Source organism: Ylistrum balloti, unplaced genomic scaffold (assembly GCF_031769215.1).
Source record: "Ylistrum balloti isolate Yb309-2 unplaced genomic scaffold, AGI_CSIRO_Ybal_v1 Utg369722, whole genome shotgun sequence".
NCBI lineage: Eukaryota > Metazoa > Mollusca > Bivalvia > Pectinida > Pectinidae > Ylistrum > Ylistrum balloti.
The window spans coordinates 1,010,699-1,037,187 of record NW_026781941.1 but is presented as its reverse complement, the minus strand read 5'-3'; the positions used below and the strand labels follow the sequence as shown (position 1 = coordinate 1,037,187).

The following is a 26,489-nucleotide window of genomic DNA, read 5'->3' as shown; positions in this document are numbered from 1 at the left end:
TGGCAATTTTTATAAGGACATTAAAAGCAAATTTGATTGTAGAAGAAAACCAATTAGAAGTTAATGCACTGATACCTGATGTTCATAGATTACAATGAGGAACCAAATTCGCTGCTCTACAAGAAACTATATACACATTTTCACACGATAATATTTCTCCACAACAATTTTCACCATTTTATTTCATGTTCCTTGGACATGGATGTTCAACCATGTGGAATATTGTTTGGGTTTTTTTTTTTTTTATACCAGAAGAGTACAGGAAAGCATTACTGGCAGTATAGAGGAAAAAAGTGATATAAGTGATATTTCAGTATTTAAAACCCAGGTCAAGTTTAATGTGAAGACTAAAATGTGTGCTTACTTTTAAACAGTGCAGCAATTGTCACTGTTGGTATGCAAGATACACTTGGGAATGGTCTTTGAAGTATGATGTGTGGAAGAATTTAATTTCTGGTATTGAAGTCTATTTTACAGAAAACTTGGTCTAATGTTGATCCACTGATGCGAGTTGGTCATTATAGTTGCTGTATGAATGTATGAATAACCAAATTTTTCAGTTTCTAAGTAAAAAAAAAGTCATTTCTCTGGTAGAAATTGCTGAAAAATGAGCGAAAAACGAATTTGGCCTAGATTTTTAATTTTCAAGATATGTGCAAAATTTCATTTAATTCTACGGAGGCATTCTAAAATTATGGCGCAGAAACCAAATTTTTCACAGTGTCTGAGTCAAGAAAGAGTTGGCCTAGATTTTTACTATTTCAACATACATGCAAAATATTATTAAATTCTATCGAGACTTTCTAAAGTTATGGTGTGAAAATCAAATCCAAATGGAAGGTAACACTATTCACCTGTAGTCTGTTTCTTGTGAACATCTTGTCTTAACCGTATACTTCAATAACTAAGCTGAAATCACAAAATCTACCTTGTGACGGAATACATTTAGTGCACATGACACAATGATCTCTGATGGTATTATGTCTAGCACATGAAAGAAATTCCATATTAATATCAGGGTTCTCACTTTATTCAATTTGAAAACAACAGGTAGCCATAGAACAACCAAGTAACCTGTAGGGGGAATCCTGGTATCACCTGTTCAGGTCCATGTGCAATACTAGTTTGCCTGTAGTCTGTTTCTTGTGAACATCTTGTCTTAACCCTATACTTCAAAAACTAAGCTGAAATCAAAATCCACCTTGTGGTGCAATACATTTAGCGCACACGACACACAATGACCTCTGATGGTATGATGTCTAGTACATCATAGAAATTCCATATTAACATCAAGGTGCTCACTTTTTTCCCCCAACAATCACCATATTTATTTTATGTCTTTAATGACTAGTGTATGCTATACTCAGCTGCGTTTGTAATTTGATATTCTTAGTGTCGTTGATTTTCTTGAAGAGAAATGTTTTTGTTTTCCGAGAACAGGAGAAGATGTATAGTCTTACATCTTGGTTTATCCTTACAGCGAAATGAAACTGAAAACTGAAATTCAAGTGGAGAAATGAATACTTTTTGTGACGTCACCAGAACTTAAAAAGACAGCAAGCATGAAGACAAGGGGTAGGAGGGGGATTCAAATAGATTTTTCTTTATTTTTGACTTTGTAACCAATATCAGATGTAGAGGCAAGAAAAAACTTACTTTCCTTTATTTGTAAAGTAAGATCAATGCAGTTTATTGCACGAGTACCGGAATGTAAATGGTAATGTAACCAACAATAGCACTTTAAAGAGACTCTAAAATGTGCATAGTCAATAAAAATGTGAATATTGACAAAATATTATCATCATTTTAGAGACAGAAAATTTCGATCTAGATCTTTGGAGAATTGCATTAAAACTTCAATTCTAACAAGCATACAGTTTGTGTTGCAACACATGTCCCCTGCAGTGCCATAAAAAGCATTTTTGAAGCAATTTTTCAAATAACTTGATTGGAACATGACATGGGAATTTTAATAAGTATGTAACTTAATATTGTGTACATGTCAATTTCTTTCATAAGTTTGTATCAAATGGTATTGATCAGAAATAGATTACTGATAGTATTTTCTTCTTTGCAGTAGTTGCCATCATGGAATGTGTGTATGAAATGTCTATTTACAGGCATTGCCTTCAGTATTGAATATCTTAATTTAAACACAATCAGACTCTTGATCTGATTATAAACTATCATTAGTTTCATTGTATCAAGTTTCAACCTAATTGATCATCCCTAACTCAAGCTATCATCTGGAAACCAAAAATCTATTTTTAGTATCAGTGACCTTTGTAGTTGACTTTTTGACCCCAAACACAATCCAACACTAGCCCTCCTACCAAACTAATATTGTATCAAGTTTCAACCTAATCGGTCATCCCTTAGAAGTTATTGTCTAGAAACCATCCGAATAGAAAGCACACATTAAAGTTCCCTCTGGTTTCACAAGCAGGAGACTAATAATGAGATCTACTGTGTTTTGGATGTTGAGTTCAAGCAAATGTTGAATTCGAAAACAGACATGGTCGAATGTTAATAATTTATCATTATATAGATATAAGAATGAGGCAGAGCTATTCTCGAGTGGGGTGGGGGAAACCGGTCCTTCGGGCCAGGTAAATTAAAATTTAAAAAAAACCAACTATGTTTTTTATTTGATAAATTTTAATCATTCGGCAAATGAATACCAATGATCCATTACATAAAAAATGTCTCCAGTACTATGTATGGGCTCATATGTACACAGTTGTGTACAATCTTGTATAAATAAATAGCTGGTACACAAACCACAAATTATCAGGTCATAAATGGACATCTGGTGTGTCCTCCACAACTCCCTGTTAAGAAAACAGACCTAATGTTAAACAAAATCTTGACTTTCTTTTAATGCAGATTCTGTACTGAATAAAGAAACCTAACATCCACACTAGACACAATCACCTGTAAGTATTCTCTTTTATCAAACAGAACATATATGATCTTTCATTATGATCTTTCAAATGACAATTGCACAGCATTTTTATCTCTTGTTAGATATCTAATATCGGCTTGGAGAAAAACATGGCTCTTTTTGGCAGTCATTTATAAGGTTACACCTCAAACACATAGTGTTGCCCAATGTCTAAGTACAGATCCTGCTTAATGTAGCTTCTCTCTCCAAGGAACCTGGCATGTCAACTCGAATGTATGGAACCAACCTGATGGCTTATTAAATATGTATAACTATACCGACAGCTAATCACTATGTATAGAACAGTTATTTATTACCAATAGAAAGACATATGTACAAAGAAGAATTTTCACCCACACTGACCAATCTTTAAACCAACAATTATCAAAAGTTGATGTTTACAAAATTCCAGAAATGCTACATTTTCTGAGTATCAAATTCCTCTAAGCCATCCAAATGTTTATGATCCATCCTGATTCCATATATAGGATATCGGGAAAAAATCAAAATATTTATATATACAAATCTGATGATCTAGATGGCATAGAGGATGTATGGCAGTATAACACATCATCTGATACTCTGAAAGTGACGCAAAAACATTCTTGATAATGATAGTGAATAGATGGAACTTTACACACATGTAATCATATTCTACTCTCAAAAAACAAATGCTTTCTTGATTGGAAAAAAAAAAAAAAAAAAAACCTGGATATTAGCACTCTCATTAACTTTAATATAAATGTCCTAGGTATCACCATTTTCATTTTTTCGCCAATTTCAGGTAGGATGGTGTATCAAATGATTTTGGTCGTTCAATGGGGAGTCCAAATGCCCTGTCCCACACAAGAGAGGACAAACAACCAAGAGCTCGCGACACACCAAACAAGACTGTGTAGTAGTTCATCTCTGTCATTCCATAGTACTGCAAGTGAAAACCAGCACAAATTTGATACAAAACAACCTTATGATGACAAATATAAACTGCAAAATTATTATCAGAACTTTTCATCTACCTCCAACCCCAACAGAAATGAGAACAAACTCACGCTAAATTCATTCATAACAAATGGCCACAAATCAGAAACTGCCATTTTTCTTTTCTTTCACCAAGAAATTGGACACCATGCCATCTTTTCTTTCACCAAGAAATTAGACCCCATGCTATCTTTTCTTTTCATTCAAAACTTTCTGCATGAATTACACTTATGAAGTATTATCAAGTTTATGATATTTTACCTGAAGGAGCACACCACTGTGAGCGTCAACATTGGGCCAAGGGTTCTTGGCCTTGCCTTGTTCTAGGAGCACATCAGGCACAATCTTGTATAGTTGAGACACAAGTTTAAACATGGGATCATTTGGTAACTTCTGAAGTGCAAACTCTCGCTGGCATTGATAACGAGGATCTGTTTTGCGTAGTACAGCATGGCCATAGCCAGGTACAACCTGAAACAAATTCAATGGGTTATCAATCGACTTGACTTGAAATTCTTAATATCTGCTTTACAAATAACAGCCTATCATGCTTGTACAGTATCAGATATACCTTTGCTCACACTACCAAGAAATGTTTGAAACTATGCTATTATTCCTTATCAAGACAAAGTATTAAAAAACACCACCCTGGTTAACAAGTATAAGGATACTGCTCATTTATAGCGACTTGGACATGCTCTGGAAACTGTCAAATGAACAGTCACTTGCATTTACAAACTGCCAGAGGAAACAATCACTATAAGTATATCATGAGGCTTAGTGGCCTTGATGGTCACCTGAGGTAAGCAATAATAAATAAGTAGCTTTCAAGTGCCATGAAAATAAAAGAAAATTGTGACATAGATGATAGTAAGCCAGTGTCAATACATGCATACCATCAAAACTGTCATCCTACACTAATGACTCTTACAAAGTTATTTCCAGTGGGAAATAAACAATGTTAGACTCAAAAATTCAATTTTTCTATAAAATTACAGTAAAGTTAACTTCCTCCCCAGGAAGAAATGTGAGACCCATTTTGGTCATTAAAGCACCTCAATATGCCTCCATCCTAGAAGAGCATTTGATATGATTATACCTTGAAATTTACGACAATCTGACCCCTTTTGCCATGCCTAACAGGGGAGCCAGTCAGGATCAATCTATTCATACCATCCAGTCATCATTCTTCATCCATAATTCTAACCAAGTTTGAAATATTTCCAATGGAAATTAAACAAATTATACTAAAAAATCTATTTTTCCCACATAAACTATATTAAATTTTACCCCCTCCCCACAAAGAAAACTACCTTAAGATGCTTCTATCTATGAAAAGCATTTGATACTGCCATATCTGGGTGTTATAAAGAAGATTTTTGTAATTTGAGTAAATTTGACCCTTTTGGCTCCGTCCCTCGGGCCCCCATGTGGTGGGGACCACATAATTAACTATTTTGTTTCATCTTTGGCCAGGGAAGGTTTCTGTAAATTTCACTGAAATCAATTGAGGAGTGTTTGAGAAGTCGAAAATGTTAAATTGTTTATGGATGCACTGCGCCGAACGAAGGTGATATCAATAGGTCACCATGATCATGAGACTTTGTCTCAAGTGACCTTAAATCCATTTGTGAACACAAAGCTAAAACACCAGGTACCTTAAATTGTTATATATTGAACAGTTGATAAACAACAAGTCATGCCTACCTGCCCAGACTTGAGTGTGTTCCACACCCAGTCCCTAAGCTTTTCATCAGACACCTCTCCTCCAAAGTCCTCCTGTACTTTTGTAAGCCAAACCAGTACTTCCTATAACACACAATATTGCTGTGTCAGGTTATCTAAATTTCAGATGGTGCAACATACGAAAAGAAGAAAAAATCCATTCTAATCATTGCCCTATATTTCATGGAACTAATACTCATGCCATTTACATGAACTGTAGACCGGTCTCATTTACAACAATTGAAAAACAGCAATCACATTTCAAAACTACCAGAAAAATATGAAGGCAGAAAGAAATTACACCAGAATATCTATATATACCAAATTGAGTTTTTTTTTGTAAAATAATAAATCAAAAAGCAATTAAGGACTATGAGTAGCTGAAATTTAACAAAATGCTGAAGAAACATGAGATGGCACACAGAAGACAAGCAAAACTGTTATATAAGCTTTCAGTATACAAGACACAAGGACCCACCTGATTTGCCAGGCCATGAAGGGGTCCAGCCAATCCATTCATGCCTGCAGCAAAGCTGAGATAGGGGTCAGACAGAGCACTGCCCACTAAATGTGTTGTGTGTGCACTGACGTTACCACCCTCGTGGTCACTGTAAAGACAATATCACATGCAAACAAGGCATGTAAATGAGGCTACAATAGCCATAAAAAGGCTGTTTTATCATAAAAGCAAGCACTTGTCAATTTGCAGGTATCTCAAAGTTTAAGTAAATCACCAAAAAACTCACTTGTGTCGAACACATTTGAATTGAATACATCAGGTGTGTCAAATGTTGTGTTTATTTATTTAAATAAAAGATATGGTTGTCATATAATGATATAAAATGATTTCATTTATTTATCACTTATTCATTACTGTCATGCCTTGCTACTGACATGTATCTGGTAAACAACAGATGAAAATAGGGTCTTTCTTCATTGTGCAATGTCACCATTCATAGAAACATGGTTAAATCAAACCATCCAATAAGTCTAATGTCACATTTGACTTCAACTTTTCTGTGTTTACTGTAATTGATAATACTTGTAAAACTATCACTTAAAAAGAATGCATTGTGAACTGGTATCTTCTAACACAGGCTGAGAACAAAAAATCCCAACTAAATTTCAGTGCATTAACCCACCTGTGAATTGTAAGGTACATCCTCATAAGCTCTGTGAAGTCTTGGTTCTCAAATCCCAGCATGGAGGTAAAGTTCCAGCTCCAGTCTTTAGCAGGGTCTATGGTACCAACTGATGTACCATCACGGTACAGGTTTCTATAAATGAGGGCTGCTACAGTTGGCAGCTTTGCAATCATGTCCATGGAGTCTTCATATACATACTGAGAAAGGGAGATAACACAATGATTAAAGAATGAGGTCGTCAGAAAATAAGCTCTTTAAGAGACTGCTTACTGGTTATATAAAGGTTGTATTAACTAGTATTGAGGACCTACAGATAATCATAGCAATCAATACTTGATGGCTTTCATAATTTATCTCTGTACACTTTTCAAAAAATCAATTTAATTCACCTTTACTCATTGGTTTTAATTGTTTGTAGCACCAAGTAAGTCATGTATGTCACGGAGCTGGACCACTATATATTTACCTCCCAGTAAGAAGTTTTCTTGACACCCTCTGAGTATGCCTTTGCAAATTTGCTCTCACTATTTAATGCCGTGATGGCAGCACTGAACTGTGACATGGGGTGAAGGATGGCTGGAAAGTTGTTCAGCATGGATGTCACATGGTTGGGGAGTGCTGCACGATCGTTCCATTCCTGTGTATAGATCAGAAGTAGATCAGCATGACATTCTTAACTTTCAGAAATATTCTCTTTCCCTGTTTGTACAGAAAAAATTCTTTTCCTGAACCACTGCATCCTTTTTTTTTTATTGCTACATGATTTTCTGCTTCACAAATACAAAAAGTGGTTTGTGGAGTGCAGACTGACCTTGGTGACAGCATCTGCCTGAGCCTGGGTAGGCACCTGTCCTGTGAGAAGTAGCCAAAACAGACCCTCTGGCAAGGGCTGTTCTCCTTTTCCACCATTGCCCTTGGGCAGTATCTCCTGACATTCAGGTATGCTATAACCACGGAAACGGATTCCTTCCTCTGGATCAAGAACAGATGTTTCTGTGGCGAGCCCTTTAATGCCACGCATACCACCATAGATCTGAAAAAAAATATCATTAAAAGAACCAATTAATTCATTTTCCTATGTATCTAAATATAGGATAAGGGTATCCCAAGAGAGAATCTAGAAAACTTTACCAAAGCTTGCTGATGTAAGAAACCAAGACATTACAGCTGTCAGAACTGGATTTCATAATAATTACTAACACCATAAATTTGTAGGTATGTTTTAGGGGTCAGATTTAATCAAAAAAGAAAAGAAAAAGATATATATAAATTGATTACGGGTTACCATGGTTACCACGGTGCAACAGTTGATGTTTTGATCCATCGAAAATTAGGAAACCACAATGGCCATGACCCTAACACATTTAATCATCTTATGTCAACAAATTCATGCATGTGCCTGACTTAACAAGCATGGAAGGCTAGGTTCATTGGATAATAAACAGTTATGAACAAGTAACATATTGAGTATGAGGAGATTGACAACACCCGGCTTTGGCTGAACATGTGTTATATGGTATCTGTACCCACCGTGGCTTCGACATGGGAAAACAGCAAACAGCCAAAGAGAAACTAGATGCCAATGACTATGCCAAAAGACAGGTTTCGTGCAAACCCACTTTGACATCCCTGAATCCAACATTCGGGCATGGCAGAAAAAAGAACACCTAAAATCCCAATAGTGGACCCGCAAAAGATGTTGACATAGAGGATAATCATGAGGTTGATTACGACCTGTTTTACAATGACAATGAAAAATCTACAGAGGCAGACTTTGATCCGGCCTTCTTCTTTAACAGTGACAATGATGACAAATTCAAAGGAATTCAGTGACTGTTTAGTGCATAGTAACGAAAGTGATCAGTGACTGTGTTTCCCACTTAGTGCTTCAACAGTTGTAAGTTGTAATTCAATATATAGATATATATAAAATAATGAATTGCATGAAAACATTCGAAATATATTTCATTCTTAGTTGTTTTTATCTTCAATCTCTCATACATGACTGACAATAACTATGTGAAGGGAGGTAATCCAATATGGTGGACAGAGAACTAGAGAATGATAACCCCAAGAATGGCATGTTCCTCTATATAGTATACACCCCCTTTTTGACACGACAGCTTTTGCCTGAAAAATGAACACTATATGCACAAATTTATGGCACTTGTATTTTGAAGAGTGTTAAAGATGAACTTACAAAATATTATTTTTTTTTCATGAACATTTTTTTTATTCATTTTCAATATAGAAAAACAATTTACAATACAATGGACAGCAAATACATTAGCTAGTACAGTATCTTAATGAAATATACATGTATCAAGAATAATGACTATTACATGATGATTATAATCAATAAGGCATGTATATATGTATATGATTTTTGATGATACAACATAAATGACAATACATGTACATAATATACAACATGTAAGGACTATTTTTAGTATTTAGTATAAGGTGTTGAAAAAGATCAAACTTATAATTGAAAAGATGTGAAGACCCATACATATAAATCTTATTACAAAATAACATGTGAATGAGTCAATTAATGTCTTTATTTTCAGTTTGTCCTGATTTTGTCTTCTGATTTGCTGATACCATTTGCATCATTATAAGATCAAAATGTTATATGACCATTATTGCATGTATTTTTAATGTTGACCGATAAGAGATCGTTAGAAGATGTCAATTTTGCAGTTTTTGGGTCATGTTGCATCACGCTAAAATAATGTTCTATTCTGTTTTTTCTACATGTATATTTACCATGTTGAGGGTGACCTCTCCCACCACTTTGTCTCCATACTGTTTCCTCAATTCCACAACTTCCTTTTGCTTCTCTGGAATGACTCCTGCTAGCACATCTTTCAAATTCTAGATGAATGAGTATGAATCAAAGAATTCTTTTGATAGTTTTTAATATATCAATGAACAAATAAAAATTTTGCTGAAAAGCAGAAGAAGAAATTCAATTTCCCATGATGTTTTGTATGAAGACTCAAGGCTAGCATCAATTTAAATCATAACTGATTTAATTAATGATTAATAATTTCACCTCTGACTGTAACTTATCAGTTATTTATGCCATGAATATATAAAAGAGATTATATTCAATGTTGCAAATGGCTTTCATGATGAAGTGCAAGTTATACAAATCTGATTATACCATAGCTAGATATTTGTCCTACAGCAAAATGTATATGTCCTATTATCACTAAACATGTACAGAAGGAACTGACAGATCGTACCATTCCAATGCCACATATTGTGGCATGTGTTTTTGACTTACCGTGGAAGAGGAGTGTCTTACACTCACAGCTGGAAGGAGAGCCTGCAAGCACAAGCAAAAGGATTGAACACATTGTAGTTTTTATCTTCTTTTTTTTTTTGTTTGTTTTGGCTTATTGTTTAATTTGTTTTTAAAACTAAATTTCCTGTGATCATGACACATGAACAACTTTTAAGTCAATCTGACAAAATATACAAGTTCTGCAAAATATGTCATTACCAGGAGACAGTCCTACCATGGTTTTCTTTAATAATTCATTAATAATGCTTTGGGCAAATACACAGGGGTGGGCTTATTGCACAGTAATGAAATAGCTTATGTCTGTGATTCTAGTTCTACTGAACAGCGATGCATATGTTTGGTTCTATTACATTGTACCAGGAATGTGTTCATTGTCATATAAATATAGTACCTTACATTGTTATATGGTTGACAGTTATTTGTTAATTGTTTATCATGTAAGCATTTTTGGAGTCTCATTACTAGTGTTTATAGTTTCTGCAGCAGTTGTAGAATTGTTAAAAGTTTGGTTAAACACTATGCAAATGCCATTACAATGGTCAGTTACATAAGACAAAACAGAAAACAAGTGTTCGGGTGCCAAACATTTTCAAAATTTTCTACGCAGGTTGAAGTCTCTAGCCCTATGACTCACTTGAATACCCCATGGGTTGTATTCGATTGCAATTTTAACTTTTCCTTACTTTAATTACAAAATGTTGGCCTTCATACTCATAGAGCCTTCCTATAAATTTGTCAACTTGTTCCACTCCACAAATAATTTCTACATATCTCTCAAAGACCTAAGATCAATGATCATCCTGAGCCATTGTTATATATGATCTTTAATAAGATCTTGCCCCAACTGCACTTGAAACCATGTGACAAACCTTCCACGTGATGTTCAGTAAGGTAATCACAAGTACAGGGAGACTCCATTTCAAAATGACTTGCTGTACATGGGGCAATAAATCCAGTGAACAAATTCTTATAATACTTTTATGTTCGCAAAGTCTGACTAACACTGTTGTTTGTTTTTTTTTTCATTTAGTTTCGACTGCTTGCCACCGATTGGTCAATCAAGAAATGAAGTAGAATCTATCTTGTTTCGGTGTGCTCATGCATGTTCTTTCGTCATCCACAATGTCACGCTAGCACAATGAATGTAAAAATTAGTGTATGACTTTTATCCAGAACAACAGATATCAATAAACTGTCTTCTATATTTGTAATATCTACTGCCAATTACATGTAACAGGTAAACGTTAGAAGTATATCCTTGCATATTAATGTATATCTGCGAGTCAGAAAAAATCATTACTCTATTCCTTGTTACCACGTCGTTCTGTACATTGTACAGGCTACATGTCCAGACATTGGTTTTTCTTCTATCCGCTCTGAACCAATAAAAAAGTCAGCTGTATTATCATTACATGTAATTCATCTGTATCTATGGGCCAATTAGTGCATGTCAAACGCCGACAACGAAAGTTATCCAAAAATCACCCACGTTTATACTCTGTTCTTTCTTCTCGAGTTTTCCTACACATTGAACAATACAATCAAAAGACATTGTGAGAAAATGTCTTCATTGTTGTAAATCGAAACACTTACCTTATTTTGACGCAAGACATTACTTGCAACTGTGCGAAATAAAGACATTTTCAGTTTTAACTAGACTGGTTTACCGGTGTTCCAAGGTCAATCCTGTTCTTGACGTCATCAACAATTGCTGGTCACGTGATTAAACGTTTTACTGCTTACAAGTATTCAGCCTTTTAGAGCTTCATTCGAACCTCTTTAACAATAATTGATTTTTTAAATACAAATTAAATGAGAAAACCACTTGCAGCAAGTCAGACCATCTCAACCAAATAAATGAAATTAAATATCATCACCTTCAGCTAAACAGGTAGTCTTAAACCAATATTGAAAAAAAAATTAAGAAGAAAAAAAAACATGTTGACATAATCCCAACTCAATAAAACTAGGGCAAAATATGAACAAAGGCAGATTTATACAGATACTCTTGGAATAGTACAAGAAAATAAGACCAGATGTTTCGGAAGAGTAAGCATTTCCTGCTTCATCAATAACACATGTAAATCTTGATCAATCCAAGTGAGTAATGTCAGTTTCTAAAATGAGAACAAGGTGTACAACTGAGCAAACAGGCAAACTGATGGGCATCAAAACATCCAACTTCATATCCATATACTTAATGGGTCTGATTACTCTGACTACTGTAAAACTTCCTCATACTTTTCATTAACATGCATCTTTTGAAACCTATGTAGTGAGTTTGTCTGTCAGTTGAAAACTTCTTCCACTAAATTGTTGTAATGTGAACTGGCCCTTGAATATTGAACCAAATGCAACATCTTAGCACCATAGGTTTGGTATGCAGGGATGTTGATATCCAGAAATGGAAAATTTACAATAGGGAAATTAAAATCATCACACTTATTTGGTTTCATTGTGGGAAAAGATCGAGATAAGTGGCTGATGTAGGAGAGTTTGTCATGTCTCTGATTTCCAATTCCTTTGGGTATATGCAATGGACATGGTCAATAAATTTAATGTTATGTTTAAAATCAAGATGTTATCAATATACCTGAAAGTGAAATTAAATGACATTGGAAGGCCTTTGTGACCTGTTTTGATAAGCTCTTCAATAAATTCAGCCTCACATGAAAACAAAAACAAGTCAGCCAACAGAGGGGCACAGTTGGTTCCTGTAGGTATGCCAATAGTCTGTAGAAAGATTTTGCCAACAACCCTGACGAAGATGTTGTCAACCAGAAACTTTATAATTTTTATGATTTCATTCTCTCTATAATTCTTCTTTGATTTGGAGGTATATTTCACAAAATAAACTTCTGTATAGTTTTCAACAATTGAAAAGTTTTAAATGTCCGTACTGACATCTAAATTTCATTTAATTTTTTTGTGGATTCTGATTGGCAAATGACATTGAAGCAACAATTCAAGATGCATTCAAATGTTTGTTGGAACTATACACACAAAAGAGACATACAAAGATAAAAGATTACAAGAGACCCAATGGGTCCAAATTGCTCACCTATTCTGCAGCTTCCACAGATTACTTTGTTGCTTAGTTAAAACAATTTCTGACAACTTTTAAGTCTATTCCTCAATCATGTTACTACAAAAACACTATAAATGATGGCCAGGGCCTATTTGTTTTCTCCCCAGTATGCTACAAGTCTAATATCTGTACCCTACGCCAGGTGTTTTGTTTATTAAGAAGAAATTGTTTTCAACAGAAAATATTGGCACCAGACACCAGATAAACATATAAAATAAGGTGTCATTGTGTCTCATTTAACAGATTTGCAAATCTAAAACCCTTCATGAACTTGAATAGGAGATATAATGCCCTGGAAACCATTTTTCCTTATGGAGGTTAAAGGTCAAAGTAAGATCTCAACCTATTTCTTGTATATGTTTTCACTCATCTGACAAATGTCAAAGGTTTAGAAGAGCTGTTTGCACAGCATAGCTTAAAGCTAGCTAATTGATGACATATTTCATGTAAATACAAATTTACTCCGTTTGGGCTCCATATGAAAAATATGGTTCGGCATATTGTTAACTGTGTGTTAACTATTTAATGATGAACTACTCACTGATATTTGTGATCCAGAATTGAAAAATTATTATCATGATGAAAATCTTGTACCCAATGTCTATTTAATTTATAAGTTTATGCTTTTGTCGTCTGATAGATTTGTATTTTCTGCATCAGTTCACACATATCATCAAAACACAAGGTACTAACTTACAGAGAAAATTTTGTTTTATAATTATGAACTAGCAAAAAGACATTACGCAGTAATCAAACATCAATATTCTAGTAGCATTATATCTCAGCATGCATCAGTTGTTACTGTACAACTCAGGTAAACAGTTGTAGAGCACTTAGCAGAAACAAATGGAATATTGAATGAATTCCATTACAGTGCTGTACTTTAAGATGATATTACTTAATTTCATACATAAGATGTCTTGCATATTGAACCATAAAGTTGTTGGTGAAATCCCATTATCTGACTTCAGGCTTTAATGTTACTGAATAGAAATATTATGTAACTTATCCCAGTCCCAATACAATGTATATTCTACCTGTAGGTATATCCACCAATTCTGTTCGTGTATAAATATTACAGATATTTGAATTTGTCTTAACATTGCTAAAACATAATTTACATGTGATTTGTTGGTATAATGTTGCTGTTGAATGCACGGCTGTTTCCCTTTACGCCAACTCTGCAGAACATCAAAGGGATTATTTTGTTATTGTTCAAGATAATTGAGGGGCACAAAGAAGGGGTACTTGGGGTGGTGTACAGGTAAACTCAGGTAAAAATATCTGATACATACTTGCAACAGTTTTTAAGGTAAGTAATAAGAAATTCAGACATAATATAAACTTAATACATTTTATTTATTTTATTAATATGACATTAATGATAGACCATATGAAGATTACAATTAATAAACATTAATAAGCATATTATCATTTAAATTAAGCACAGAAATCACTTTTTTATTTTTAGTTTTATAATGTAGCACTAAATTCAACATATACATACTAAACTAAATTTTACTAATTAATTTTCAATTTTCAATATTTGATATACAAGCACTATTTTCATAAATTAAATACCTAATGGCACTAATTATTAGAATGTTCATAAACACGCATGTAGCACTAATTAATATTCACATAAAGCACAGTCTATTTATCCAAGATGAAGTAGCTGTGATGCTGAATCAGCGTAGGTCATCAGGTCAATGGTTCCGTTTCCGTATCTTTCTTTGAGTGTTGTAAGGCGGGGGTCAATGTTGCAGTACTTCTTTGCACGCGGTCGGGTGTTCCTCCAGCTTCTCTCTGCATTCTGTTGATGACGTCGGCATTGTCTATTTCCTTGAATGTCTGTATGATGGCAAATATAGTCGGATGAGCGTGTTTCACCTTCTTTAGTTTCCCGTGCCATGCTTCTAGGTTGTTTGTTGTTCGTGGTCCATCTGTTTGGAAGTGATTCCACAACGGTCTGTCTCCTTCCACCCACTGCTCTGTAACATAGTCTGTGAAAGGTGTTGTGTTCTGTGGTACTTCAGCGTCTTCTAGATCTTCTAGTGTCTGTAACCATACGTCTTCTATGCAGTCCATGGGTACCAGTGGTAGAACAGCTGCACGGCGGATAAGGGTCCTAACATCTTCATTGTCCCGGTATAGAGTTTGCAGTCCAGTTGTCTGTGCTTTTTTCCATACATTATGGGTGAAATGGAAAAAACCTTTCATGGTGATTCCTGGGAATGTCTGGTGAATGGCGTTGTGTACTGCTACTTCAAAGTCGGCGAATGCATGGGTTGGGGCGAAAGGCAGGTACAGTTGAGTCATGTGTTCCTTGAGTAGGGTAAACAGTCGAGTGTAGATTCTTTGACTCTTTCCTGGTAGTAGCGCAAATACGACTGGTGTCATCCTTCCATCAATAACCACATGGATGCTGTAGATCTGATGAAACAAGCTCGGCCACGTGTAAAATGTTCCATCACAGTAGAATGTGTCAGCAGTTGAGAGATATCGTAGGTTCTCCGTAGTGGCGAAGGCTATAATTCGGTTCTGCTGGTCTCCATCGTCAAAAAGAAGAAATCTGTCTCTGGTTGATGTTTCTGTCCATTTCCCTTCCAGTCTGATGTCAGAAAGAGTCTTTGGTAGCACTGGGGTTTCCTTTCGGCGGGCTCTGTAGAGTGACGACTTGGCTGTATTGAAGGTAGGCAGTCGCTGTACCACCGCTTTGCAGTCTTCATCCCATTCTTCATCTCGGAGCTTGCGGAGTTCTTCTTCGTATATTGCTGGTATGGGTCTGACTTCTTCAAGACATCTCTTGGTGATGCTGTTTCTGATCTGCTGTGCTACAACTTCTGCATGATCTGCTGGATGGTTGTGTTCCTGTCTTCCAAAAGCAACTGGTATGTTGTTAAGGGCAGAGAGGGATCCTCGACATGATTTTTCACCATTTCTGCGTATGATTCTGTAGATGAAACCATTATAGGCTAAATTCTGGCCCCCTTTCTTGTTAATTACGAACTTCAAATTCAGCTGTGTGTTTGCCATGTTACTTGATATGAGTGTTTCACTATGAATGTAAAGTATGATGCAGTCGCTGTATTTATACAGAGTGCAGTTGGCTTGCAGTGTTCAGTGTGATAAGTATTCAGGTTATCAGCTTGGACTTCTCATCATCAGTTATAATCTGTGCTACAGTAGTTAAAACAACTAAATATAACAATAAATGGTGTGAAAGTATGAATATAAAGAATGATGCAGTCGCTGTATTTATACAGAGTGCAGTTGGCTTGGAGTGTTCAGTGTGATAAGTAATAATGGTTTTTTCTATTGTTAAATTATATAATTTTCAAATAATTCTTTTTTTTTATTGAACAATATAAATTTCAAATAATTCTTTTTTCTCCTTAAATTTAAATAATATAGCATTCAAAAACATCTTCTTTTTTCCTAACATTTCAATTTAATTCTCAATTCAAAATCTGAAAATTTCCCCATTTATGGCTAAATATTATCAAGTCACAGGTAACTACTCCACAGTAGCTGTTCCCCAGAGCCCCCATGAGGTACCACAATTTTTTGACTTAAATGGTAAAAACAACACCAACTGCCATATGTGTTTTTAAGAAAGTTGGCGTAAAGGGAACACACCGAATGCATTGCCACAAGATTGAAACAAATATTTACCATAAACAGCCAGACTCATTTTGACATGGAGTCTCCTTGTAGTAGCTGCTGGCTCTGTTATTACACAACATACAGGCAACCCTTTGCATGCAGTTCAGAGCAGTTAGAGCACCTGGTAAAATGTCCTGCTCAATGACACAAACATAACAACACAGATTGGTCCGTTTCTTAGCTTCCTTAGAAACACTGGCAGTTCAAACTATTTAAAAACCATGCTACATTTCATATAAAACTGATATACAGCATAAACAAATATCATTATCATGACACTACACAAAAAAAATTGTCATTATCACAAGAATTACATCAGTATGGACTGACTTATCCAAACCTTTTTCCTCAACTCAGAGTAAACTTTGACAATACCTGGTATAGGATATTAGTTGCAGGGGAGACAATTATAACTCTAATTGTCCCTCATGTTTTTTCCAACCAGTAATTACAAGAACAACATATTAGTTCCCTACTGAATGTGAAAGGATATGCTAAGAATGCACAGAAGAATTTATGAAGGAATTAATTCTAATTATTGGCTGTTTGACAAACTCACCATATTCAATGAAGAATACTGTCAGTGTTACTACTGCAAATTTATCTGCATATTTGGTGGTATGAATTCAGTAGTAAATATCCCCGAAACCCATGGCTCAAGTATAAAGTTCAAATGACAAGTTAAGTGTCGGAGATGGAGCCTAGATAAGATAGAGTGCAAAAGGATGGACTGCCGTCCTTTCCCAGGAGAATTAAAAAGGAATGCGCCAAAACTTAATTTCATACATCAACATGATTTATTGCAAATGTGTCAATAATTTTACATATATTTGAATCAAAACTGAAACAAAATATTCTTCTTTAAAAGAAGAAGAAGAAGCAGAAGAGGAAAGAAGTAGAAGAAACAATAGGAAAAGGAAGCTACATTCAGGACAAATGGAGTTGTACAGATTTATATAAAATGTCCACAGATGGGAAGGATTCATGATGTTTGACCCAATACATATTGTTGAGACCATGGATGGAAGAGTTCCTTGTATGTTACAGTTCCCATACACTAGAAATACATACCAATCAATACTTGAGTTACAAAGGGCCAAATGTGCTTGGCCTCATTATACATTGAGTGAAGAATTCTGATGTAGATGGTAATGTCAAAATCCTGTTCACATGTTTTATTTTTTTCAATGAACTTATTCCTACCTTCTGTTTAAAGAAAACATATTGATACTATATCAAGATATTACTGTGTAAAGTGTATATCAATACTTTATATAGTTGTGACAGTCCATACTTTTTTTTTTCCCATATTTTTTCTTTGAAAATTGTAGGAATATTTGAGCCTAAGGTACAAGTCAAATGTCAAGCTTGACTACATCTTTGTTCTGTTTTTTCCTCTTTGTAGGATTAATTCCTAGTCTTTTTCCAAGCAAGATTAATTGTAACGTCCTGATAATTCACTGTGGTGGCTGCTTGGTTTTCTGTTATTGGGTTTTCTGCTCCTGTACAAGCTGCTGAAATCGCTTCCTCATACACACAACAAATGATCGCAAATTGTTGGTCTGGTTAAGCTTTTCCACCAAAATCTCCAATTCAGGCACTGGAGGTTCACAATCTGAAACTGAAAAAAGAGGCCCAAGGGACTTAAATGTCACCTAAGTAATAGCGGTTCTTGTAACATGATATAGAAATGATAATTTTAAAAGAAGTAAGATAACTTGTACTATATAATGTTCTATGCTAAATCTTCTAACCAAGTTTGAATTAAAAGAAATTTCACTCAAGATTTGAATTTCCCTATTTAAAATCTTCCATCCAGTTGAACATCTATGAAATTTCAGTCAATTTGACCTACATTTGGCCCTGCCCATCAGCCCCTGGAAGCCAGTCAAGGTTTATATGTACATCTCATTAAACTGTCACCTTAAACTGATAACTCTAACCAGGTTCTAACTATTTCTGATAGAAAATCCACAAAAAATATTCAACAAAAATCTTGCAGGCCTGAACAGTCATCTGACTATAATAACCTTTATATGAAAGGCAAATGTGAAATCATAATCTTAATACATGCACAATAAAGAAACAGGAGGTTCACAATCAGAGACAATAAAGAAACAGGAGGTTCACAATCAGAGACAATAAAGAAACAGGAGGTTCACAATCTGGGACAATAAAGAAACAGGAGGTTCATAATCTGTGACAATAAAGAAACAGGAGGTTCACAATCTGGGACAATAAAGAAACAGGAGGTTCACAATCTGGGACAATAAAGAAACAGGAGGTTCACAATCTGTCACAATAAAGAAACAGGAGGTTCAAACTCTGACACAATAAAGAAACAGGAGGTTCACAATCTGGGACAATAAAGAAACAGGAGGTTCACAATCTGGGACAATAAAGAAACAGGAGGTTCACAATCAGAGACAATAAAGAAACAGGAGGTTCACAATCAGAGACAATGAAGAAACAGGAGGTTCACAATCTGACACAATAAAGAAACAGGAGGTTCATAATCTGAGACAATGAAGAAACAGGAGGTTCACATTCTGAGACAATAAAGAAACAGGAGGTTCACAATCTGGGACAATAAAGAAACAGGAGATTCACAATCTGGACAATAAAGAAACAAGAGGATCACAATCTGGGACAATAAAGAAACAGGAGGTTCACAATCTGTGACAATAAAGAAACAGGAGGTCCACAATCTGAAGAAACAGGAGGTTCACAAGAGGTTCAAGAGACAATAAAGAAACAATCAAAACAATAAAGAAACAGGAGGTTCATAATCTGAAAAACAATCTGGAGGTCCACAATCTGAGAAAATAAAGAAACAAGAGGTTCACAATCCAACACAATAAAGAAACAGGAGGTTCACAATCTGAGACAATAAAAAAAATAGGAGGTTCACAATCTGAGACAATAAAAAAATAAGAGGTTCACAATCTGGGAAAATAAAGAAACAGGAGGTTCACAATCTGGGACAATAAAGAAACAGGAGGTTCACAATCTGACACAATAAAGAAACAGGAGGTTCATAATCTGGGACAATAAAGAAACATGAGGTTCACATTCTGAGACAATAAAGAAACAGGAGGTTCACAATCCGGGACAGTAAAGAAACAGAAGGTTCAAACTAACCTGAAAAATTTAATAAAGTTCACTTTTAGGCTTCGTGTACATGTATCTGAAAGTATGATTCAAAAGTTCAAGATAGTGAGGCACAAATTTTACACTTACCAACATATTGACGATCTTCACCCTCCACTTTAATGAAGAAATAGAACACTGCTTCTGGATCATCTCTGTCTATGTGTTTAAAGAGGCATTGCAGACGGTTACCTGTGCGATAACAAATTCAACTTAAAAATTACATTTTCCCCATTACTTAGACACACTTCTTATACTTTATTTGTTTAGCCATCCATTGATAAAATTTAAAATGAAAAGTAGTCCTGAACAATTGCTAATTTATTGATAGATAATTGCAAATGTTTCCTGTGTACATATTTTCAGAAGCATTTGAATCAAAACACTTACATTACATGTTTACATAGATTATGATTTATGATCTGAAGAAAAGGCAAAGTAGCTGAACCATCACAAGAAACAGCCTTCTTAATTCTTCCTGGGATCTATCATTTCATTGTATTTGCTGGTAAAAAAAGCTGCTTTATGAATTTAAAGTTATCTAGAAGTATTGATTAAATATACATAGATTAATTTTTCCTTTGTGATAAATGTCGCGACGCGCAAAGTAACGTGGGTAATAAACAATTTTGTTCACATATTTTTCTCCCCCATGATAATTTTGAAAAGTTGGCAGGTATGAACTAAACATAACAACAAGACAACTGCTAGAACAACATTTTTATGTTAGTTATCACAAAATGCCTTACACATCTCAAAAAGTTATCAAAGTTAATTTTTTTTATTTTGGTTCATATTTATGACTTTTTATGTTCATCTTGTTATAGCTACGTAACCAAGATTTTAATGTGGTCACTAAAGAGTGTTATCAATTCATTCTCAGTATGTAGACATACAACTGTAGATCTTTCCCAAATTATAGGGATATGGTTTTTTGTTTGTTCCATGGTTTTCCCTATGTTGATTTGAGCTTAAAGTCAGTTTATCGCAAGAAAAAAAATGACTGCTATATTTCTTTAGTTTTTTTTCCACATACATATTCTTTAGGTAAAAAGACAACATTGATGCCAAATGATTGTTATACATATAGTAGGACTTTTTTTTTCATTGTTTTTACAGCTTGGTATCATGATGTGATGGTTAATTCAACAAATGAGAAAAAAGATTATAACTGATAAGATCAAACTTACATAGAACTGTTACCATGGTCATTATACAGAGAGACAACCTACCTGAGGTTTTCTTGAACGTCAATCCAAGTCTGGTGTGGAACATGGAGGCTGCCTTGTCTAGCTCCACCAGCTTTTCTTGTGTTACCTTCCCCTGCAGGGATAAGTCTGGAAACAACAGGAATATAGTTATATCTGCAAAATCAAGACTTTTGGGTTTTTATTTTTTGAGAATGTGTGATCTGAATGTCATCGCATGGCAAAACTAAAATGAAAATTCACCATCAATATCACTATGTGCTGAATACAATACAAATCAATACATAAACTTCCTCCTGTTTTTTATATGCTGCAATGCACAATGTTGCTATATTGCTTTAAATATGCCAGGTTTCTGGGAGACGTTTCATGTGGGATTGGAAATTGCTAATGTTCCGGGCTCCCTTTTACACACCGATACCCTAAAGATACTAATGCTTCTCTTTATTGTGGGCTACATTGATATTTGAATTAATGCATGAAACAAAACTCTCCTTGATATTTGTTTTAGAAAAGAGAGAGTTCAAAAGTAAAGACTTAAGATGACTGGATACAGGATCTTTTTTATTTCACTTACACTCTTTCTCCTTTAGAATTTTCTTGGACTCCTCGTTTAGCTGTGTGATTCCATTCTCCTTCAGGTGTAGCATATTATCTGTCTCTCCTTGTAGTCTCTGTAAGCTTGCCTTCAACTCCTGCAGCTTCCCAACACGCTCCTGTAGTTCTGATATATATGAAATAAGAGAAGTAAATATCCTGATGGTTTCTCAGATACAGGAGTGAATCTCATGTTTTCCCGATTAAAGAAAATTAAACATCCTCATGATGTTTTCTGTTACAAGGGATAATTATTCACATGTTTTCTCAGTTCCAGGGGAGAAAACCTTTCAATGTTTTCTCAATTACAGAGGAGTAAACACCCTGATGTTTTCTCTGTTCATGAGGAGTAAACACCTTTATGTTTTCTCTGTTAATGAGGAGTAAACACCTTTATGTTTTCTCAGTTACAGTGGACTAAACACCTGGATGTTTTCTCTATTAAAGAGGACTAAACACCCTGATATTTTCTCAGCTACAGAGGAGTAAATATCCTGATGTTTTCTCAGTTACAGAGGAGTAAACACCCTGATGTTTTCTCAGTTACAGAGGAGTAAACACCTTGATGTTTTCTCTGTAAAAGAGGAGTAAACACCCTGATATTTTCTCAGCTACAGAGGAGTAAATATCCTGATGTTTTCTCAGTTACAGAGGAGTAAACACCCTGATATTTTCTCAGCTACAGAGGAGTAAACACCCTGATATTTTCTCAGCTACAGAGGAGTTAATATCCTGATGTTTTCCCAGTTAAAGAGGAATAAACATCCTGATGTTTTCTCTGTTAAAGAGGAGTAAACATCCGATGTTTTCTCTGTTAAAGACGAGTAAACACCTTGATCTTTTCTCTGTTAAAGAGGAGTAAACACCTTGATGTTTTCTCTGTTAAAGAGGAGTAAACACCCGATGTTTTCTCTGTTAAAGAGGAGTAAACACCCGATGTTTTCTCTGTTAAGAGTAAACACCCTGAGTTAAACATCCTGATGTTTTCTCATCCTGATGTTAAAGAGGAGTAAACACCCTGATGTTTTCCCTGTTAAAGAGGAGTAAACACCCTGATGTTTTCTCTGATGTTTTCTCTGTTAAAGAGGAGTAAACACCCGATGTTTTCTCAGTTAAAGAGGAGTAAACACCCTTGATGTTTTCTGATGTTTTCTCTGTTAAAGAGGAGTAAACACCCGATGTTTTCTCTGTTATATTTTCTCAGAGGGAGTTAATATCCTGATGTTTTCCCAGTTAAAGAGGAATAAACACCCTGATGTTTTCTCTGTTAAAGGAGTAAACATCCGTAAACACCCTTGATGTTTTCTCTGTTAAAGAGGAGTAAACACCTTGATGTTTTCTCTGTTAAAGAGGAGTAAACACCTTGATGTTTTCTCTGATTTTTCTCTGTTAAAGTTGAGTAAACACCCGATGTTTTCTCTGTTAAAGTTGAGTAAACACCCTGATGTTTTCTCAGTTACAGAGGAGTAAACATCCTGATGTTTTTTCTCAGTTACAGAGGAGTAAACACCCTGATGTTTTCCCTGTTAAAGAGGAGTAAACACCCTGATGTTTTCTCTGTTAAAGAGGAGTAAACACCCGATGTTTTCTCTGTTAAAGAGGAGTAAACACCCGCTGTTTTCTCTGTTAAAGAGGAGTAAACACCTTGATGTTTTCTCTGTTAAAGAGGAGTAAACACCTTGATGTTTTCTCTGTTAAAGTTGAGTAAACACCCGATGTTTTCTCTGTTAAAGTTGAGTAAACACCCTGATGTTTTCTCAGCTACAGAGGAGTAAACATCCTGATGTTTTTTCTCAGTTACAGAGGAGTAAACACCCTGATGTTTTCCCTGTTAAAGAGGAGTAAACACCCTGGTGTTTTCTCTGTTAAAGAGGAGTAAACACCCGATGTTTTCTCTGTTAAAGAGGAGTAAACACCCGCTGTTTTCTCTGTTAAAGAGGAGTAAACACCTTGATGTTTTCTCTGTTAAAGAGGAGTAAACACCTTGATGTTTTCTCTGTTAAAGTTGAGTAAACACCCGATGTTTTCTCTGTTAAAGTTGAGTAAACACCCTGATGTTTTCTCAGTTACAGAGGAGTAAACATCCTGATGTTTTTTCTCAGTTACAGAGGAGTAAACACCCTGATGTTTTCCCTGTTAAAGAGGAGTAAACATCCTGATATTTTCTCAGCTACAGAGGAATAAACACCCTGATGTTTTCCCTGTTAAAGAGGAGTAAACACCCTGATGTTTTCTCTGTAAAAGAGGAGTAAACACCTTGATGTTTTCTCTGTTAAAGAGGAGTAAACACCCGATGTTTTCTCAGTCACAGAGGAGTAAACACCTTGATGTTTTCACAGTTGGCATACTTGATTACTGGGGTACATTGTGATGTCATAATGCATATGTATCAAGTTTTACCCTCTGATGTAGGTTCAGTATTTAAAAACCAACTGATTGTGATTCTGAGAATGCATTCTTTGTTGCAGTAAGTTTCATTCTTTTCTATTTTAACCAAAAATTACTTACTTTCCTAGATTTTACTTCAGAATTTAAGGGCAAATTCTAAAATGATTTTTTTTAAAGCTAAATCACAAGAAAATACTATTAATGAATCATTTTTAATGATTTCAATCAATTATGACATCAGCATCAGGTAAGACTGAAAATTAGTAAATTATATCAAATTATTTTCCTATTAGCATTTACATCATGTCACAATGTAAGTTTCTGTAATTGTGATAAACTTTTGTAATACTATATACCAGATAACAACCATATGAACTTTGACCTACCTTTCATATTACTTTTACTGAGCTGTTCCATTCTCTTTACATTGCCTTGATGCTTTTTGATTTCCTCTAGAAAAAAAGAAAAAAGAGTAAGATATATATTCTTAATGAAATCATGTGATGAATTTCAAAAACAGACATCAAGATCTCTGTATTCATGTAGAACATGCTGCGAGCAAATCTAACAATAATGATATTACATCCAGGACTGGAATTTGAATTCTCTGATTTTGAACATCGGATCAGGTGATTTAAATATCTTTCCACCATTCCAAATTTCTAAAACTGATTGTAATTTACCATCTTACACTGTATTTCACCATTTTTCACAAAGATCAATTTAATGAATACAATTTCCTGACCTAAATGTTTATCAATTTCTTTGTCATCTGATTCAAACCCATTTTTCTTCTTTATTATATTACAGTTTTAACTGAAATTTTGTGTCAAAAAGAAACAAAACTGTTACCAAAGGAATGAGGCTGATGAATATCTGGCCCCTAAAACCCCTGTTAAAACATGATACAAATTTGTAGACATAATGATTTACAACATTACCTTGTCCTTCCTGCATCATCTGACGATGTTTGGTCTGGAGACCTGTAGCAAGCTTCTGATATTCCTCTCCAGTCCATTTTGTAATGATTTTATCACGTATGCTTGATAACCGTTCCTCGAGTTTACTTGATTCCTCCTGAAGGCTTTCAATCTCTGCATTACTTACTGTTGTCTGAAATATATATATGTAAGTCATATGCAAAAACAAAACCCACATCATGATATTTTAAGCTACCATAAGTGATACTCATAGTGTGGTTACTCTGAAAGCAGTATTGTTGACAGAGTAACCATGACAATTTCCAGTAAAAATGACGATTCCCCTTGACAGTTTAGACACACTCGAAAATAAAAAAAAAACCCTAATTTTAGTTGATTCAGTTTAAATAAAGCTATATTGAGAGTGCCATGGCATTTATGGGCATTATAAATGACAAGAGTCTTGCAGACAAACATATACAGGTATGCTTGAAACGTTCTGTCATTTATACTGACCAAAATTTCCTCACAAGATAGCTTCATGCGTATGTATGTTATAAATGATGCATATATGTTACTCAAGTGCGAGATACAAGCAATCCTATATACAAAATGTCTATAGCAATATATTGATCACTGCTAGATATGCAAGGTTATAAAGGGAGCTGCATCATAGGTGTATTGACTATCATAAAACACTGCTATTTCTTCACCAGGCATGCTTGTTCCGATATGTTATACATATAATGTAATTGTTACATACATCAGACAACAGAGTATAGGGAGCTGATCATGAGGATAATGAAGATGCAACAGAAAAGCGGAAAATATGATAATCATTCAGACAATGATTCATACGCAGCACTGAGTAGGCTTATGTAACTAAGATATGTCAGAGAAATACACAACACGGAGGGATAAGAAACTGCCTATATCTCCATGAAGAAAATCCTCTGTAATAGATGGCATTAAAAAGCAGAGTAATTTACCAATTGACTCGTGTAACTTTTGTGATTCATCACTTTCATTTATTAGTTTTAATTTTGAGATCAACTTTTCACTAGCTGACAAATTGACTCCAGTCAGGCCGGTCAGAGCCACATGTCAGAGTTAATCTATCGGTTGTGTTATAAGAATTTCTACTCCATTATATAAAATATAATATCCTTGTATGTATTTTATATCCAACTTTTTTTTTTTTATATGATTTTATATTGTCCTATTTTATACCTCCCTATCCACAGCATCTATTATAACATTTCAGGTATCCTTTATACTCCAGGAATTACAATCACTTTCACTCTCTGCACTCCTCGAACGTATCACGGCAAAATCAACAGTTCCATGTTTGACAACTTGTGGACGAT

General features: G+C 34.9%; 3 protein-coding genes across 3 annotated transcripts; all 3 read right to left on the bottom strand.

Annotated features, from left to right (window-relative positions):
• Window positions 1-2,640: 2,640 nt before the first annotated feature.
• Window positions 2,641-11,785, bottom strand: LOC132565434 (citrate synthase, mitochondrial-like). The gene is made up of 10 exons (XM_060230075.1): window positions 11,699-11,785; window positions 10,085-10,126; window positions 9,562-9,669; window positions 7,604-7,825; window positions 7,259-7,429; window positions 6,790-6,989; window positions 6,126-6,255; window positions 5,630-5,731; window positions 4,184-4,393; window positions 2,641-3,869 (listed from the first exon to the last, which is right to left on the bottom strand). Exons 1-10 carry the CDS (start codon window positions 11,744-11,746, stop codon window positions 3,708-3,710), a joined length of 1,395 nt encoding a protein of 464 aa, XP_060086058.1. The 5' UTR covers window positions 11,747-11,785; the 3' UTR covers window positions 2,641-3,707.
• A 3,109-nt stretch (window positions 11,786-14,894) lies between these two features.
• LOC132565428 (uncharacterized) lies at window positions 14,895-16,229 on the bottom strand. The gene has a single exon (XM_060230068.1). It carries the CDS (start codon window positions 16,227-16,229, stop codon window positions 14,895-14,897), a length of 1,335 nt encoding a protein of 444 aa, XP_060086051.1.
• Window positions 16,230-18,150: 1,921 nt separating this feature from the next.
• Window positions 18,151-25,665, bottom strand: LOC132565426 (uncharacterized). The gene is made up of 7 exons (XM_060230067.1): window positions 25,639-25,665; window positions 25,144-25,315; window positions 24,589-24,654; window positions 21,795-21,941; window positions 21,242-21,346; window positions 20,100-20,201; window positions 18,151-18,480 (listed from the first exon to the last, which is right to left on the bottom strand). The coding sequence occupies exons 1-7, from the start codon at window positions 25,663-25,665 to the stop codon at window positions 18,344-18,346; spliced, it is 756 nt and encodes a 251-aa protein (XP_060086050.1). The 3' UTR covers window positions 18,151-18,343.
• Between the last annotated feature and the right edge of the window lie 824 nt (window positions 25,666-26,489).